Source organism: Fundulus heteroclitus, unplaced genomic scaffold, assembly GCF_011125445.2.
Source record: "Fundulus heteroclitus isolate FHET01 unplaced genomic scaffold, MU-UCD_Fhet_4.1 scaffold_125, whole genome shotgun sequence".
Taxonomy (NCBI): domain Eukaryota; kingdom Metazoa; phylum Chordata; class Actinopteri; order Cyprinodontiformes; family Fundulidae; genus Fundulus; species Fundulus heteroclitus.
This window is the reverse complement of record NW_023396537.1, coordinates 474,311-492,762: the sequence shown is the minus strand read 5'-3', so window position 1 is coordinate 492,762 and position 18,452 is coordinate 474,311. Positions and strand designations below refer to the sequence as shown.

Here is an 18,452-nt window from a genome sequence, read left to right as displayed (position 1 = left end):
TGACAGTCCGGATTTTGAATGCCCCACACGCATATTTGTCCTCCTTTTTCAGGCTTTATGCTAGGAAGCGGATTTTTTTTTCCAACTTTGCCTGGCTCCATGCAGCAAAATGTCCAATCGCCTACTCGCTCGGATCTGGTTTTTACCTGGGATTACATGTAATCAATACGCTGCGCTGCAGCTGTGTGACAGAAGCAGCGCTGTCAACTCTGCCTCTGTATGCTTTCTTTTTTTTTTCTACAGTCGCTGGTAAATTTCGTGAGTTGTTTTTTTTTTTTTTTTTTTTTTTTTTAGCTTTATTTTTGAACGTGCAGTCGCATATTTGGGGTGTTTCTCCAGTAGAAGCCCTTATCCTGACAGGACAGAATTCTATCGTAGGCTACTACATATATAACGTTCTTACGCTCTGCAGTTATACCCTTCTCTTCTACACAGCTGCGATCATCAATAATTTTTTCGGATTTCCAGAGGACTTCACCACTGACATTCCCAAGAGCTATTGTTACAGCAACAATGCTCACGTGCATGGCCATCGGATGTTACAACACAACTGGTAAAAGTGGAAAAAACATTGCTTATTTCAACTTCCCGATTCATGAGCCACCAGGCTCGTTGCTGGATTGCCAACTTGAAGAGAACGGATTTGCCGATCTAACTTCTGGCCAGAGAGAAAACATGTCATATGCAGCAACCATTTTGAAGAAGAATGTTTTGAGCATGACATGAGAGCGAGGATTTTCGGTAAGTTATTTTTTATTTTAGAATTTTTTATTTAGAATTTGCGGGGATGGTCACCGAGCAGAGGGGCGGAGGGATACCACATGTGATGTGGTATCCCTCCGCCCCAGCATGCGCTGGAACGCTTTTATGTTTTAATATTTATACAATAATGACCACCTGCCCTTTTCACTAGAGGGCAAATATATAACTTAAGTCACTTCAGTGCGATCTCTCCTCCGCTGTGTGTGTGTGTGTGTGTGTGCGCGCGCTTCGCTGCAGCGCCGGCAAAGCCGTGCTGCGGCGGAGCGCGCGCACACACACACACACACACACACACACGCGTGTATACATATATACCGTAGGACCCGACTGAGTTTGCACTGGAAATAGGTACGGCTGGATTCCGTCAAAAGTCCGGTTTCTGTCAAGAAACTCTTCTAAAAAAAATCCATATTGCTATCAGATGATGATAGCTCCACAGAACTCCCATCACTGTCACCAAGTACTTCATCACTCTCTGCTTCGTACAGAACACCAGTCGTCGCCATCTTGGAAAATAGTGCGCCGTGACAAACAGAGCGTTGAAACTTGCTCAACTGCGGGTCCGCCGAGTGACGTCAAAAAATGGGAGGTGACAGTACTATTCTTGACCAAGATGGATTCCTCCACATAAACATGATTAAATAAAAATTATTCATAATTAAAAAAACATATAATTTTTTGCACAGTATGTAGTAGTTTTATATTTAAAATACTTTCAGCAGTTTGAATTCTGATTTTGACCGGACTTCTCCTTTAACACACAACACAATGTCTATATCTGAAAAGCTGAAAAACCAGTTTGCAGCCAACGACTCTGCTTCCATCTGGAAAGGCCTCAGGCAGATTACAAATTACAAGCCTAAAACCCCCTCGCCATGAACGATCAACAGTTAGCAAAGGACCTTGACACCTCCTACTGTCGTTTCGACAGACAAAGGGACAGTCCTGCAATCACCCCCCACGACTCCACCCAACAGATCACCTCCACCTCCTCCACAGGGACAACTCTTTCCATTCATGAGAGAGATGTTAACAAACTCTTCAAAAGACAGAACCCCAGGAAAGCCGCTGGACCAGACTCTGTCTCTCCATCCACCCTGAAGCAATGTGCTGATCAGCTGTCTCCAGTGTTCACAGACATTTTTAACACCTCACTAACGACTTGCCACGTGCCAGCATGCTTCAAATCCTCCACCATTATCCCTGTCCCAAAGAACCCAAGGACCACAGGACTTAATAACTTTAGACCCGTCGCCCTGACCTCTGTCGTTATGAAGTCCTTTGAGCACCTTGTGCTTTCACACCTAAAAGAAATCACCAACCCCCTTCTGGACCCCCTACAGCAGGGGTCGGGAACCTTTTTGACTCAGAGAGCCATGAAAGCAAAATATCTGGAAATTTATTTCAGTGAGAGCCAATAGGGTAGGTCACGTGTGACGTCCGCGCTACTCCCGGGTCCCGCTTGTAGGCAAAGACAGGACTGTTCTCGCATCTCCGGTAAATACAACTTAATTCTGCACTAGTCATTGTTCTACTTAAATAGCGGCGGAGGGGAGGTGGCAATCGCTAGACGGGGCCGGGAGAAGCGGAGTCGATGCAGCAGCAGGCTGCTGCAGACAGCGGCTGCATTACGCCCTTGTTCACGCGCGCTAGTACGTCTGTGTTTTTGCTGCAACGTCGCCGACACCTCCACCCATTTCAATAAGACAAAAACACCAAAATAATCCTTTGTGAACAATTTTTTTAATCTACCGGGCGGGTCTTCCTCTCTGCTGAGGCGCGGTATGTGTCCGACTCCGCTTTCTGCTGTTATACAAACATGTGTGAAAATCCATTCATCCATCCATTTTCTGACCCGCTTAATCCCTCATGGCGTCGCGGGAGTTGCTGGTGCCTATGTCCCGATATCAACCATCAACTTACTCTTAAAACGATCTTGTGATACGTTATCTAAAGAAGAAAAATATGTCGAGAACTGGTCAGTTTCCTTTGTTTGCGCCCGCTATGTGTTTGCGCCCGCCTTCTGCCTTCCAGTCTGGCGCGCATGCGCGAAAAACCCGGATGAAAACAATAGCAGTGATATTTTGTTTTATCTGCGAGCCAGATGAAATCATCAAAAGAGCCACAACTGGCTCGCGAGCCATACGTTCCCGACCCCTGCACTACAGTTTGCCTACAGAGCCAACAGGTCTGCAGACGATGCTGTCAATTTGGCCCTTCACTACATCCTCCAGCACCTGGACTCTGCAGGAACCTACGCCAGGATCCTGTTTGTGGATTTCAGCTCTGTGTAATGCCTTGGGTCTAGAGCCCGAATTCAACCGTACACAGAGCCGTGGATTAAGGAACTTTTATTCCCACAAAGCTGACTGGAGATGGTGGAGATGAAGCGGGCAGACGGAACGCTGGAGCGCTGACAGACCGGGCCTGATGAGCTCCGGAGCTGGGTCCGAGGCGTGCTTGACGAAGTGGGACAGGTGGTGCGTCGGAGCAGGGACCAGGACGTGAAGGAGGAACGTGGCTGTGGTGCGTCAGGGTGAAAGCTAGGACGTGCTGGTGGATCGAGACAGGAGGGGAGACTGGAACACAAAGTTGAGAGGTGAGTGGGTGGCAAGATCCACTAACCTGGGATGCCGTGAGGTAGCAGACTGGCTGGCGAGGAGTGCAAGGCTGGAGAGCGTGAGGGAAGCTGGACGTCTGGTAATAGAGGGAGTGGATGGTGTTGGAGATCAGAACGAACCGGCAAAGACAGACTGAAAGAGAAGTGCTTAAATAGGGATGGCCTGACAGGAGTAATTAGAGCAGGGAATTAGTTGCAGGTGACGGTGATCAGTGGGGAGGAGGTGATCAGGCGAAAGACTGAGCTAGAATCATTACACTCTGCCTTCAATACAATCATCCCAGCTTTGCTTCAGGAGAAGCTCTCCCAGCTGAATGTTCCCGACTCCACCTGCAGGTGGATCACAGACCTTCATGTGCTGACAGGAAGCAGCACATGAAGCTGGGAAAACATGTCTCTGACTCACAGCTCATCAGCAATGGTTCCCCCCAGGGCTGTGTTCTTTCTCCTCTGCTCTTCTCCCTGTACACCAACAACTGCACCTCCAGTCATCAGTCTGTCAAGCTCCTGAAGTTCGAGGACGACACCACTGTCATCGGACTTATCTCTGATGATGACGAGTCCGCCTACAGGTGGGAGGGTGACCATCTGGTGACCTGGTGCAGGGTGAACAACCTGGAGCTCAACGCTGTAAAAACAGTGGAGATGGTTGTGGACTTCAGGGAGGAACTCAGCCCAAGCTACCCCCATCACCCTCTGTGACTCCACCATTGAGACTGTGGAGTCTTTCCGCTTCCTGGGAACTATCATCTCCCAGGACCTAAAGTGGGAGCTGAACATCAACTCCCTCACCAAGAAAGCCCAGCAGAGGATGTACTTCCTGCGGCAGCTGAAGAAATTCAACCTGCCAAGGACAATGATGGTGCAATTCTACTCCTCCATCATTGGGTCCATCCTCACCTCCTCCATCACCATCTGGTACGCTGGTGCCACCGCTAAGGACAAGGGCAGACTGCAGCGTGTCATCCGGTCTGCAGAGAAGGTGATTGGCTGCAATCTTTCATCCCTCCAGGACCTGTACGCCTCCAGGACCCTGAGGTGTGAAGGGAAGATTGAGGCTGATCCCTCGCACCCCAGTCACAGACTATTTCAGTCACTTCCCTCTGGCAGGAGGCTGCGGTCCATCAGGACCAAAACCTCACGCCACAAGAACAGTTTTTTCCCATCTGCTACCGGCCTTATGAACAAGGCCAAGAGCCACCCGTGAAACTGGACACTGTCTCGCTCCCTCGTTCAGGACTTACAAGTTTATGCGTTACATTGAGGCACAGTTTACTGAGTGTATACAAATTCCATGTATATATCCTTTTACTTCTTATTTTACTGTATTCTTATTTTTTGTCTGCACCATCAATACCGAGTCAAATTCCTTGTAAGTGCAAACCTACTTGGCGATTAAACTTGATTCTGATTCTGATATTTCACCATATACTTACAGTAAATATAAAAAGGGAGTCTCCCCAAACTGTCCTAAATAAAAAAATAAAAAAGATGTTTAATAATCTTTAAAGACTGTCTAGATTAGGAATTCTTGGAAGGAAATATAAAGAAACTGGGGATTTGTGGAAAAGTTAGCATTAGATTAGAAGATAAACAGATAAACATTCAACCAGGATAAACTTGGCAGATAAACTGGTGTGCGGAAACTAATTTAACAAGCTTTCTTTTTTTGCAGCTCTGTTCAAAGTGTACAGGGTTCTGGAAAAAGCGAAGTGTCTGTCGAGTCAAAATCCCAACAGGACAACCTACAAGATGAGGATGAAGAAAGTGACAGCAACACTGGCTCCAGCAGTACCAGAGATCAGACATCAGAGGGAGACAAGACCATGAAACCTGACCCCAAACTGCAGAGACGCAAGAGGACAAGAAAGGGCCAGGATAAACGGGGCAGGAAGAGAACTGGGGAGACTAAGATGTCTTGTAAAGTGTGTGAAGTCCGGTACCAGAACTATGGCAGCTTGATGAACCACGCCTTAAGTCACGTCAACGACCCTCAGATTGTTTGTGGAGTCTGCGGGGAGAAGTTTAAGTCTGCAGAGGAGTTAAAGGAACATCTCCAAAGTCACCAAAACATTCACAACTGTTCACATTGTGGGAAATCTTTTGTCTCCATCATCCGTTTAAAAAATCATGTTGCTAAACACACAGGAGAGAGTCTGTTTAAATGTGACATCTGCAGTAAAACCTTCTCAAGCAAGAGATACTTGATCAATCATCACTGGGTTCATGTGGAAGATAAACCACACAAGTGTGATATTTGTCAGCAAAGTTTTGGTCTGGAGTCAAGTCTCCAAGCTCACAGGAAGCTGCATGTGAGAAAAGAAGTTTACAAATGCAAAATCTGTGATAAGTCTCTGAGTCGCCGATCTGTGACCCGGCACGCATTAACCCACTCAGACGAACGGCAACACGGCTGTGAAATATGCGGGAAACGCTTTAAATTGAAATGTATACTGAAATCACACGAGAAGACTCACACGGTGAGAGAGCGGCCGTTCCTCTGCCACATCTGCTGCAAAACATGTCCATGTAAACGAACGCTGATGAGCCACTTAAAGGTTCACAGCACAGAGAAACCATTTGTTTGTACCGTTTGCAGTAAAGCCTTTAAGTACCAGACGAGTCTATCCGTACACATGAAGGTGCACACTGGAGAAACTCCCTTTCAATGCTGCGAGTGTGGACGCCGCTTCAAACACAAGAGTCACCTTAATGAGCACATGAAGATTCATTCTGGCATCAAAGACTTTATCTGTAGCATTTGTGGGAAGGCATGTCTTAAACGGGAATACCTAAGGGTTCACATGAGAACCCACACCGGAGAGAAACCCTTCCAGTGCTCCCTCTGTGACAAAGCCTTCACCCAGAGCCACTGCCTGAAAACACACATGAAGACTCACCAGGACCAAGAAAACGTGTCCCTCGCTCCATCAGAGCCTGGAATGATTTGATCAATCTGAAATCAAAGGACATTACAATGATTTACACACCTTATTTTGATTCAAAAGTTGTTAGTCATTATTGGACTGGCTTACAGGAGCGATGTTTTGATCACCTGCATGGAGGTGAGGATTACGACCCTAACAACTCCCCATTGCAGAGGCGTGGACCATTTTCAGTTTAATTTGCAGGCCAATAATGACCTTAACAACTCTCCATTACGACGAGGTCGACCTGTTTCGACTTTTGCAAGTTATCTAAGCCATAACACAGCTTTTGTTGGGCAATACTATAAAGCTTGGAGCTGCACACTACTCCAGACATTTTGAATTGAGAAAGCTTTCTGGATGGGAAGCGAAACGTTTTCAAACTTTGGAAAAACGTCTAGTTGTTTAGTTATTTTAACTTGTTTGGAATGACCGTCTCATGGATGACTGAGAAACTTCACCAGCTTATTTTGATGACTTTGTAGAAAAGTTTTTTGGATTCAAGTTTTGAATTGTGATGTGAAGAAAACAAACAATACATAATTCAACCAGTTCAACAAAAAGATTCATTCAAACTATCTGTGACATGGTGAAACAGCGGTCAGCACTAGCTCTGTTTATATGGGCATAAGTAATGGGAATAAAGGGTCAATTTAGAATAAAAATGAGTCATGTACACACAACGCCAATTGGTATATTGTGATCAGATTAAGCTAATTAGAAATTAAATTGTATTTTAATTTTTTTTTAAACTGTATTCTAAATGAGCCGGATGCTTTTTGCCTTTTGTCAGTGTCTTTCTAAACCCTTATTTCTATCATTTCATGCGTATCAGAGAAACTACCCTGAATGTGCGTGTCTCATCCTGTAACACAGGGAGACAATTAGCATGTCATTGCCATTTGTGTAAGTGTTTGTTTTCTGCTTTTGTCTATTCAATAAAGTAAAAAAAAATCTAATTTTTCTTTGGCAGAGACAGAAGTCTGTGGTTTCTGGGGAAATGTCAGCTTTAAAGCTGCAGTAAGGAGTTTTGAGACACCTGCCACCCCTTAACTGGTAGCTCGCTCTGCAGGTTTATGTGTGGTGTCCAGGAGGGCCGCTCTGAAGACATCAATACTTCTAGTCACAAGAAATGTTAGTAAAATTAAAAGAATAATCTTGAATCATTCAGACACCTTCTGTAGAAAATGTGAACGCACAAAATACATTTAGGATAATATACTATATGGGGCTTGTGAAAGGACGTCACAGCGCATTGCATGCTGGGTAGCGGTGTGCATTTCTGACACGACAACTACTTGATCTGTACCGAATACACAACCCATACTGTAGGCTCTTTTGCGCATGTGCAAACACAATAACTTCCGGGAAGGTAATTCCTTGTTTTTCTTATTTAATATAATTTTCGGTGGGAAGTTTCTTGTATTTTGCTGTAATTGGGTGAATATTGCATGAGTTATCGCGAATAACAAAAGTACAGAAAAAAATGGTTAAATTGCATTTGTTAAACAATAGACTTGTTCTCGGTCTCCAAAGGTTTTTTTTATCTGATAATGTGGTGTTTCTATTGTAGACTTCTGTAGTAATGAAAACACTCTTGAAACCATAACTATATTTTACCATATTTAATCTAAAAGGCAGAGGGATGTTTACAGTTTCAGTACTGGGTTCTCATAACACAATGCAACCGGTATCTGAGAACCCAGTTTGTTCTCTCACACAGACATTAAGTAGGAATCATTTGTGTCCACCCATTCAGGGCGTTCCCAGTATGATATCAGTGTTCTGTTCAGCACATTGGTGGAGACGCTTATGTTGTAATGCAGAGTTGTCCTTGCTGACACATTTTCTTCTGATCAGTCATTATTTCCAGTCTAAGTATGTCAGACACTTGGCCTTCAGAGTCTGTTTATCTGTAATTTCCATGGCAAACGACTTTGCAGTTCAGTCTCTGTAATCTCATAATCTCTTACACATTTCAATGGACGCTTTGACTGTTCTGAGCATGCGCAATGATTACGTCACGCCAAGATAAATTTTAAATCAGGTGAATATTTTAGTTTCTCTGAACTTAACTGTGCACTCCAACAGTGTTGAGTAAAGAATCAATCCATTTGCAGTCTTTCGTCATCTGTAGTTGGGTTTTGGCAAGAAATAAATGCTGTGACTGCCATGACAAGGTCTTCTCCTGTCTGTGATGGGTCCACCAGGGGGCATGTTGACAGCATGAATATTTCACAGCTCACTCAAGTTTAATAAACAACTTTGTAATACAGTATATTTTTCATGCAAAAGAATGGCAGTTATAAAGTGACACATGGCATTTTCTTGGAAAGGATGAAAACGCTTTTTTCTCCTGTACTTTATCAACTAATAAAATACATTCAATGGCGAACCAGAAGTTATTGCATGCACAAAGAAGCTGATGGTACAGATCATGTTACTGGTAGTAACCATTTATATTTTTTGTATTTTATTTTGCTCCTAAAAGTGTATACAACAAATGTGGTAATATTAATCTGGATCCCAATCTTAACATACCAGCACAGGCTGCTTTCAAACATATAACAATGAATAAAGCAGAGTCAAGTAAAACAAAAATATCTACATCATACATAAAAACACAGACGACAATAAGTTAGGGGTTTTCCAAGATGTTTAGGTCACTTAATACGTGAAAGAGTTCCATATGTTTGGGTTTGTCCATCAGCTTCATTGATGAAAAAAATTGTTGAAGTTTGTTTTTGAAGAAAAGGAAAGATGGCTTGATTTTTAGAAATCAACATTTGTGAATGAAAGTTTTCTCCATAATAATAATAATGTTCATAACATTTCCAAAATTCATATTGCTTTTCAGAGTCCCAAAGATTATCTCATTCTTGGTAAATTCAGGTAAGTTTGGTATTTTGGGGAAAAGCCAGTAATACACATCTATCCACAATGTTATACAAAAGACACGTTCATAAAAAAGATGATGTGATGATTCAATATCTCCATCACAAAATATACAAGTATTATCGCTAGTGATGGGTCCGGCAACACCGATGCGTCGGCGCATGTGTCGGTCTCATAGAGCGAAACCCGTGTCGATGTGTGTATTGCTAGCTCAGTGATTGCTACGGAAAAGTCACGTGACCGATACAGGAACTGTTTCGGTCACGTGACCAATACAGCACCTGTTTCGAACTGACTGACGCGCCAAACTGTTTCTGTTCCCTCTAAGCTGAACGCGTGTGCATTCGCGCACAGCAGCGCGCACAGCAGAGCTATGCTGCGCAGTAAAGAAAATCCAAGCTGAACTGTAAACAAAATAACGGTTAATAATGGTTAATTTTTAACTATTTTGCAACTCTGGTGTGATGGTGTTGTACCACAGTCTCGCTATGTGAGCGCCAGGTGCTGATCGGAGCGCACCACTGATGGATGGGTTCTGCAACGCTTTTTTGGTTGGGCGGGTTGCGCTGTGCGTCTTTGTTCTGAGCGTCGTTTCAGAAAAAAACGGCTGATCTACACTGAGTAGAAAGTTGCTACTCTGAGTAGTTTTTCCTCCCTTTGTCATACTCAGCATGTCCGATTTCAGAACAGATGATATCAGTCAGGTAACTAAACACAGCGCCCGATCAACCATTTGTAAAAAAATAAAAAAGCCAGTCCACAAGCATCCTCCTTCACATTATTTATTGACTGTATCTAAAAAAAATCAAATATATGTTTAATTCAAATGAAAATATAAAATAATACAATGCAACATACAATGATTTAAATTGTATTGTGTATACTTGGTCATCAAATCAGTGTCAGTTAACTCTGTCAACCAGGTTGCCTGTAGGGATTTTTAAGGTCCAGCAGGTGTCAGTATTCAGTGACACAGTATCGGCACAGTATCGGCACAGAGTTGCAATGTGTTGAAACGTTTCATGACGCCTCATCGACCCATCACTAATTATCGCATTGCAAAACGTTGTTTGAGAAATTCTTTTGAGGGGTAAACACTTAAGAGTTTTGAAGTGAACGTCCTTAGCTTTTGGAGGAATTGGAAGCTAAGTAATTTGTTCTGATTTATATATTTTGATCAAATGAAATTTGTGAAATACAATTTGGAGTAGTAACTTAGGGAAACGGGGTGCTAGTAAAAAATATCAATATCAGAATTTTCAAGTATTTGTAATGTGTTCATTAATCAAAAGACTATGAAGAACAGGAATTTTAAAATCATAGTTCTGAAAAAGTTATCTTCTTTCTACTGGAACTACAATCACAACACATTAGACAAACTAGTAAAAACATTACATAAAGGACAGCAGGAGACAATGTGTCACGCTGCGCAAGGAGTCCCATAAATCTTTCTCCGAATCACAGCACCGGTCATCAGCACGATGAAGTTTAAAATCCCCAAACAATTATCACGGGAAAAAAAATTATCAAGAAACAAGAGAATCTTTCAATACAGAAACCGGTCTTTATTGAAGGCAACAGCATTATAGGTGCAGGAGGAGCCTCGGTGATGAACAAAGAGCCTCATATGACATATAACAGCTCCATCTTGACCCCCGACCTTTAACCCCTTCGAAAGCCTGGAGAGGACCCAGCTCTCCTCACCCACACTAAATTACCACACACTTTGACACACACACACACAGATAATAAAGTTCTAAGAATTCTTTATGGCCATGTAAGCACACTGATAAACTGAACTCTGATTAACCTTACATCTCTGCAAACACATGCTGTAGACTATACATGTTGTTCTGTTAAAGGTGACATGTTTTGCACAAGGTTTAAATTTAGAAGGAGACAATAAAATATTCCATTACACAATACAAACACCAACCGTATAAAGAGCACAGCATGAGACTAGCCAAAAACCTGGCCTCACATGGAAACTGGCACCTTTCAGCCAACCATCTCACTTCCTATTTATATACGTTCTATGTGAGCGACACCCTGTGGTACCACACACTACACATTGTTCCGTGTTGTTTTTTTAATCGCAGAGAGAATCAAAGTCTTCATTGGGTCATAATCACTTTAACCTGATGGACATCAGTTACTCATCAAACACCGTTTTCCAACAGATGTTTATTTATAATGTTGTATAATTGATATGAAAAGAGAGAACCTCATTCTGCTGGACAAGAAAATGGCTTCCTGAAAATATAAATGTAGCTTATTATTTTTGGTAAAATGTGGATTCTAATGTAAAACATGACACAGGAATATTGACAAAGGAATGTTGGTTCTAGTGGCTATTTTGTGGTCGTGAATGTCTGTTCAAGTACTTTACATATTCCTCTATCAAAGAATCACTAAAGTGTGAAAAAAATTCCCTCTCTTTTAAAAAGAGAAAAAGACATGTATAGGACTATCAATGAAAACCTAATACATCAGCTATCTGAAAAATCACGGCATCTCACATTGCACTCTCAAAATATGTGAACAAATTAATCTTCCACCTTGTGGAAACATCCTTATTTAGGGGTTCCTTTTCCTGGCCAAGTGCCCTTTGCTGTGTGTGTGTGTAGAACATTGGTGCATGTGTAAGACATTTGGCAAGTGTGTTCTTCCATTTCTTGGAAATCTTATCTAAACGTTCTTATAAATAAACCCCATCGATTAATCTCAATGCTTGACAGATGTTTGGAAAAACAGGAACAGAGTGTGGGGGCAAGTTATGGACACATCTCCTCACATCACCCTTGCTAAGGCAACCACAAACAGTCTGGAAAACAATGCTTTTTAACCCTTAGATATCTTTTCAAACCCTACAAACATAGGGTATGTGCTGGAAAAGGAGCCGTCTTGCTGCTGCCATCATGTTTCTGGCACAATCTGTACCAATTGTTGTAACCTTTTCCTCAATTACACAGGACTGAGACAGAAAAAAAACTGGTCTGCACAGTTTAGCTCAGTCTGTTTTTTTTTTTTTTTACAGTGAGGACAAAAGACACTAAATGCCGGTCTTTTTAGTCGCTTATATGGTGTCTGCGGTCACACCAAGGTAGTTAGAATTGCTCACTGAGTTCTAATAGTCCCCTGTCAAAGCAAAAATGCAACTGCCTTGAATACGTCTTGTTTTGTCTGCTTTTCATCGTGCTTGATCTTGCTCGATATAGTTTTCTACACAATAGTTCGTAAGCTGGGTCAGATGTTGCTTTTTGTAACACAGACTGTACCTCCCTATCGTCTACCACTGCAAGAGGTTTACAATCCACAGCAATCTGTTTGCCTGAGAGCTGCTCAATGTTGCAGACGTAGACTTACTTATTTATCTTTGAAGCTTATCATCTGCTCCAATGTAAGCTGGCTGTTGCGTTTATTTGTGCCATGGCTGTGGACACTGGCATTAGTGTTGGGGACGACTGTCCTTGCCAAAGCATGTTTTGCATTGAGATGATATTTTAGGCTTGAATATCTTTGTTGATAGGCAAACTCTTTTCCAATGTCCCATCCGATTGTCTTTTGAAGCAGAAGTTTGTCCCCGGGTTCCAGCTTGGGACTTTTGTATGTAAAAAAAAAAAAAAAAATGCAGTTAATTGCGTTATAATTTTTAACACATTAATGTAATTAATTAATGAAAATGAAAATTAAAGCATTAAAGTCCCAGCAGAGGAGGACTTAGGTTCCAACTCTCAAAAACCTATAATACAGCTATAGGGTTAATTCCGGCCAATCATCACCTCAATCCTCACCCACATACGGGTGATCAAAACATCGTTCCTGTAAGCCAGGCCAATAACGACCCTAACGACCTAACAACTATTATTTCTACATTAGGATCCCTGGGGAACAAAGGGATCTGCATGAACAAAACTTAACGTTAGAACAACCTTAAACTCAACAAATGTTACACGGTCATTCTCTTGGAACAAGGTCCCGGGCTGCTGGTCAGAACATGCAGTTATGTGAACAGTAACCAAAGGTCTTCGCCTTTGCCTCGACATAGATCCATACAGGTTCTCGAACACTCGTTGCAATACTGAGGCTCCCACAGAAATAGGCTCAGTATCAAAGACATTATGAATAAAATCCCCACAAGAATATGTGTGGTTAAAGTTATTGTTTTTTTTTATATATATATATAAACAAATTGTATCAGTAATATTGTGAATAAGGGAGGTTCAGGCTTAGAAAGCAAATCCCCTCCAGTATACTTAGCAGGTCTACCGCTCACTGAAACTTCTGGGCGCTGTGTACCTGAACGATAGAGAGAATAGAAAAAAATCACAGCGTATAATCACGTTGGCACATCGGTGTGCGATTAATCAGGGAGGCTCCGTGCTGTGCTATTACATGAGGATAAAACGTTTCAATTACCGTGCCGAAACACATGGTACCCATATTTATTGTTAGTCATCTGAAACACCAGGAAGTAAACAAATGTTACCTCATGTTAAATGACGGCACGGTCAGTTCTCCGGCTCCGCTGCTGGGATGACTTTTTTCTTCACATAGTCCATGGCCTCAGTAGTGTCCAGAAACTCCTTCTCCTCGTTGTTGTGGGAGATGCGAAATCAAGCCGGGTATAATATTCCAAAGCGGACTCCCGGTCTCCCCCGCAGTATCTTCCTGACATCCATGAACGCCGCCCTGGCTTTGGCGATATTAATCTGGAAATACAGAGATCATGTTCCCATCATACTGTAGCCCCCGCCTCGGTCCCAGGCTTTCCTCAGAATGGCCAAGGCATCGCCTTCATTGTGCAGCCTTGCGATGATTACGCGGGGCTTGTATCCCGCTCCTCTTTGCACCAATCTGCGGTGGGAGCGCTCAACAGTCACCTCTTTATCCATCTGTAAAACTTCTTAAGGAGTTTTGAAACTGCTGCGGGCAAGCGGGATCCCGGACGCGCCGCCGCCCCCAGGATCCGGATATTGCCTCTCCTCATTCTCCCCTCCAAGTCCTCACACTTATCTCACCGACCAACTTCTCAAGGTCTTTTACTGTGCGTTGTGTTGATACAACCTCGTCCGTCCATGTTGATAAGCCCTTCTCGACTGCTACTACATTAGCCTTCACGTGCTCCAGCTCAGTGTGGATAGCCGTAGCATTGTTAGCGATTTCAGATCTCACTGCCATAAGTTCTCTCTTAATCGATTTAAAGTCCTCTGCCAGAGCGGTCCTCAATTCCTCTCTTATTGCCACGGATATATCTTTTCTCAGCGATGAAAGGATGTCATCCTTAATAGATGTGATATTTATGGTCGATGTGTGACCTGGGTCGGGTGCGGTCGAGGTGGGGCTACCTGAACTCTTACCTGAGGAGGTGTTGGGCCTTGTGCTGGACGTTCCTTCATATTTATATTTTCAAAGATTTGATGCCATCGACTTCGCTTGTACTCACTTTGGGTCCTCCTTCAATGCTCTGATTGACTTTTTGTAGGGTTTTGAATCTAGTTTACAGGTTGAATGTCGTTTAATTGTGTAATTATAGCCTACTACGCAGGAGCTCCAAGCCACACGTCTTATTCCATCCGTTGCTCGTTAGTGACCCCCCCCCCCCCCCCCCCCACCCCCCGACGTCCTTGTTTTGATAAAATTAGATACTATATCAATGGAAGAATGGATTCATTTCTGCAAAAATGGAAAAAACTGTCAGAGGTTTAGTGGCTGAACTTTGACTTGGATTCGAGGCTGTTCTTTCCATGATTGTAGAGATGGGTGGATCTATGCTAAGAGAAACGTACTCTTACTTACTTCGTTTGAATACATTTTTCTTATGCTGCTAATACTTATGAGGGTTATTTTTTCTTCTTACTTTGCCATGTGGATGACCAGCTATGTTTGTATGTGTTGTTGAACTTTTATTAAGTATCTTTAAAAAAAAATTAAAAAAGATGTTTCTTAAAATTTGGGAAGGTATCCAGCAATACCACTTCAAAGACAGTCTAGATTAGGAATTTTTGTAAGGAAATATAAAGACACTGGTGATTTGTGGAAAAGTTAGCATTAGATTAGAAGATAAACAGATAAACATATTCAAACAGGGTAAACTCAGCAGATAAACTGTTGTGCAGAAACTAATTTAACAAGCTTTCTTTTTTTTGCAGCTCTGTTCAAAGTGTACAGGGTTCTGGAAAAAGCGACGTGTCCATTGAGTCAAAATCCAAACAGGACAACCTACAAGATGAGAATGAAGAAACTGACAGCAACACTGACTCCAGCAGTACCAGAGATCAGAAATCAGAGGGAGACAAGACCATGAAACCTGATCCCAAACTGCAGAGACAGGGCCAGGGTAAACGGGGCAGGAAGAGAACTGGGGAGACTAAGATGTCTTGTAAAGTATGTGGAGTCTGGTACCAGAATTATGGCAGCTTGATGAACCACACCTTAAGTCACGTCAACGACCCTCAGAGTGTTTGTGGAGTCTGCGGGGTGAAGTTTGAGTCTGCAGAGGAGTTAAAGGAACATCTCAAAAGTCACAAAAACATTCACAACTGTTCACATTGTGGGAAGTCTTTTGCCTCCATCAGAAAGTTCAACAGTCACGTTGCTAAGCACACAGGAGAGAGTCTGTTTAAATGTGACATCTGCAATAAAACCTTCTCAAGCAAGATATGCTTGATCAATCACCATTGGGTTCATGTGAAAGATAAACCACACAAGTGTGATATTTGTCAGCAAAGCTTTTGTCTGGAGTCACGTCTCCGAGCTCACCGGAAGCAACATGAGAGAAAAGAAGTTTACAAATGCAAAATCTGCAATAGGTCACTGACCACTCGCCGATCTGTGACCCGGCACGCGTTGACCCACTCAGACGAACGGCGCTACGGCTGTGAAACATGCGGGAAACGCTTTAAATTGGAAAGTGGACTGAAATCACACGAGAGGACTCACACGGTGAGAGAGCGGCCGTTCCTCTGCCACATCTGCTGCAAAACTTTTCAATCTAAAACAGAGCTGATGACCCACTTAAGAGTTCACAGCACTGAGAAACCATTTGTTTGTACCGTTTGCAGTAAAGCCTTTAAGTACCAGACGAGTTTATACAAACACATGAAGGTGCACACTGGGGAAACTCCCTTTGAATGCTGTGAGTGTGGACGCCGCTTCAAACAAAAGAGTCACCTTAATGAGCACATGAAGATCCATTCTGGCATCAAAGACTTTATCTGTAGCGTTTGTGGGAAAGGATGGGGTAAAATGGAACATCTAAAAATTCAAATGAGTACCCACACCGGAGAGAGACCCTACCAGTGCTCCCTCTGTGACAAAGCCTTCACCCAGAGCCACTGCTTGAAAACATACATGAAGACTCAACAGGACCAAGAAAACGCATCCCTCGCTCCATCAGAGCCTGGAATGATTTGATCTATCTGAAACCAAAGGACGTTACAATGATTTACATACCTTATTTTGATGACTTTGTAGAAAAGCTTTTTGGATTCAAGTTTCAAATTGTGATGTGATGTGAAGAAAAGAAACGGAAAACAATTCAACCAGTTCAACAAAAAGATCCATTCAAACTATCTGTGGTATGGTGGAACAGTGGGTAGCACTAGCTCTCTTTATATGGACATAAGTAATGGGAATAAAGAGCCGATTAGAATAAAAATATGTCATGTAAACGCGCCAACTGGTATATTGTGATCAGATTAAGCTTAATAGAAATGAAATTGTATTTTTAAAATTTTTTGAAAATATTCTAAATGAGACGGATGCTTTATGCCTTTTGTTGACCCAAACAGTGTTGTTCTAAACCCTTATTTCTGTCATGTCATGTCATGCGTATCAGACTAAACTAAACCTGAATGTGCGTGTCTCATCCTGTAACGCAAGAAGACAATTAGCATGTATTGCTAAAGCTTGTAGCCTTATTATTGAGTGCAGTAATGTCTGAACAACTCTTAGAACCTGATACAGGTACATTGTGGGCCCTCAGAAGGCACAGAACAAACACACTTTGCGGTTTGTGTAAGTATTTGTTTGTTTTCTGCTTTTGTCTATTCAATAAAGTTAAAAAAAAAAGAAAAAACTTCCAATTTTTCTTTGGCAGAGGCAGAAGTACAATGTCCGTGGTTTGTAGGGAAATCTACAGCTTTAAAACTCCTGTAGGGATTTTGAGACACCTGTGAACTTAGCCTGAAATTTTGAACAAGCGCAGCTTCGAGGTCCCTTCCCCTTGCTCTGCCGGAAACAGGTTGTTACTCCTAATAGCTTCCCCCAACCAGTAATCTTGATCTTAAATGATGTTGGTTTTATGCGATGGAGTGGTATGTGCACTGCATACTGCTCATACCCCTGACAGATAATCTTTCTGACAGGGAGCGGCGTATTTTCTGCTAATGGCAGGAAAACCACTGGGAGGAGTTTACTGCAGCTTTAAATAGGAAGAAAAGATGCCAGGCTTTTCATACAAGCTGTTGGAAGCCATCTCCAGGTGCTGCTAAAGGAAAGCACATTTGTCTGTAGCTGCTTCTGTTGCAAAAAAGTTAAAACATTTTCTCTGATATATCCATTTCTGACTGTAGAGGGCGCTGTTGAACTGACCTATAAGTCCTGAAGTAGTAGAGAAGTACGGAGTGAAGAAACTTTTTCAGCAGACAGCCTTTGCCAAACAATGTTCACCTCATATTTGAGATTTTAGGTGGCATTAATAATTAATATAAATATTTTTTGTATTTAAACATAACGCACAGTCTCTAAAACAAAACGAAATAAGTTAATGTAGACAAGAGAGAAGGGAGCGGGGTAGCCATATTTTTTGTTGACCGTTTTGCCTTGCTAAAATGAGTTACAGATCATGTAACACCATATAGACCTTTTCACAACTTCATAATCAACACTAAAAGTCACTGTTCCAATAAATCATTCACGATATAATCCCAGAATCAGTGTGCTTCTCTTCTCAAGCGACAGCAGCGCGTCAGACAAACAGGACCCTACCTATAGGATATATATATATATATGTATATGTGTATATATATATATATATATATATATATATATATATATATATATATATATATATATATATATATATATATATATATATGTGTATATATATATGTATATATATATATATATATATATATATATATATATATATATATGTGTATATATATATATATATATATATATATATATATATATATATATATATATATATATATAAATATAAAAGATATCAATGTTATAGATAG

The 18,452-nt window shown here is 41.9% G+C and overlaps 1 protein-coding gene across 6 annotated transcripts in view; it reads left to right on the top strand.

Annotated features, from left to right (window-relative positions):
* LOC105924337 (zinc finger protein 2) overlaps positions 1-17,284 on the top strand; it is a 37,004-nt gene extending 19,720 nt beyond the window's left edge. For 3 of the 6 annotated variants that reach the window (XM_036128942.1, XM_036128940.1, XM_036128937.1), the window contains exons 7-8: positions 5,058-5,259; positions 15,544-17,284. In XM_036128942.1, the coding sequence (XP_035984835.1) occupies positions 5,058-5,259; positions 15,544-16,620 (1,279 nt within the window). In that variant the 3' untranslated portion in view covers positions 16,621-17,284. Of the gene's footprint in view, positions 1-5,057; positions 9,116-15,356 lie in introns of those variants that run through there. The other 3 variants (XM_036128939.1, XM_036128941.1, XM_036128938.1) reach the window with 3 other exon arrangements.
* The last annotated feature ends 1,168 nt before the right edge of the window (positions 17,285-18,452 follow it).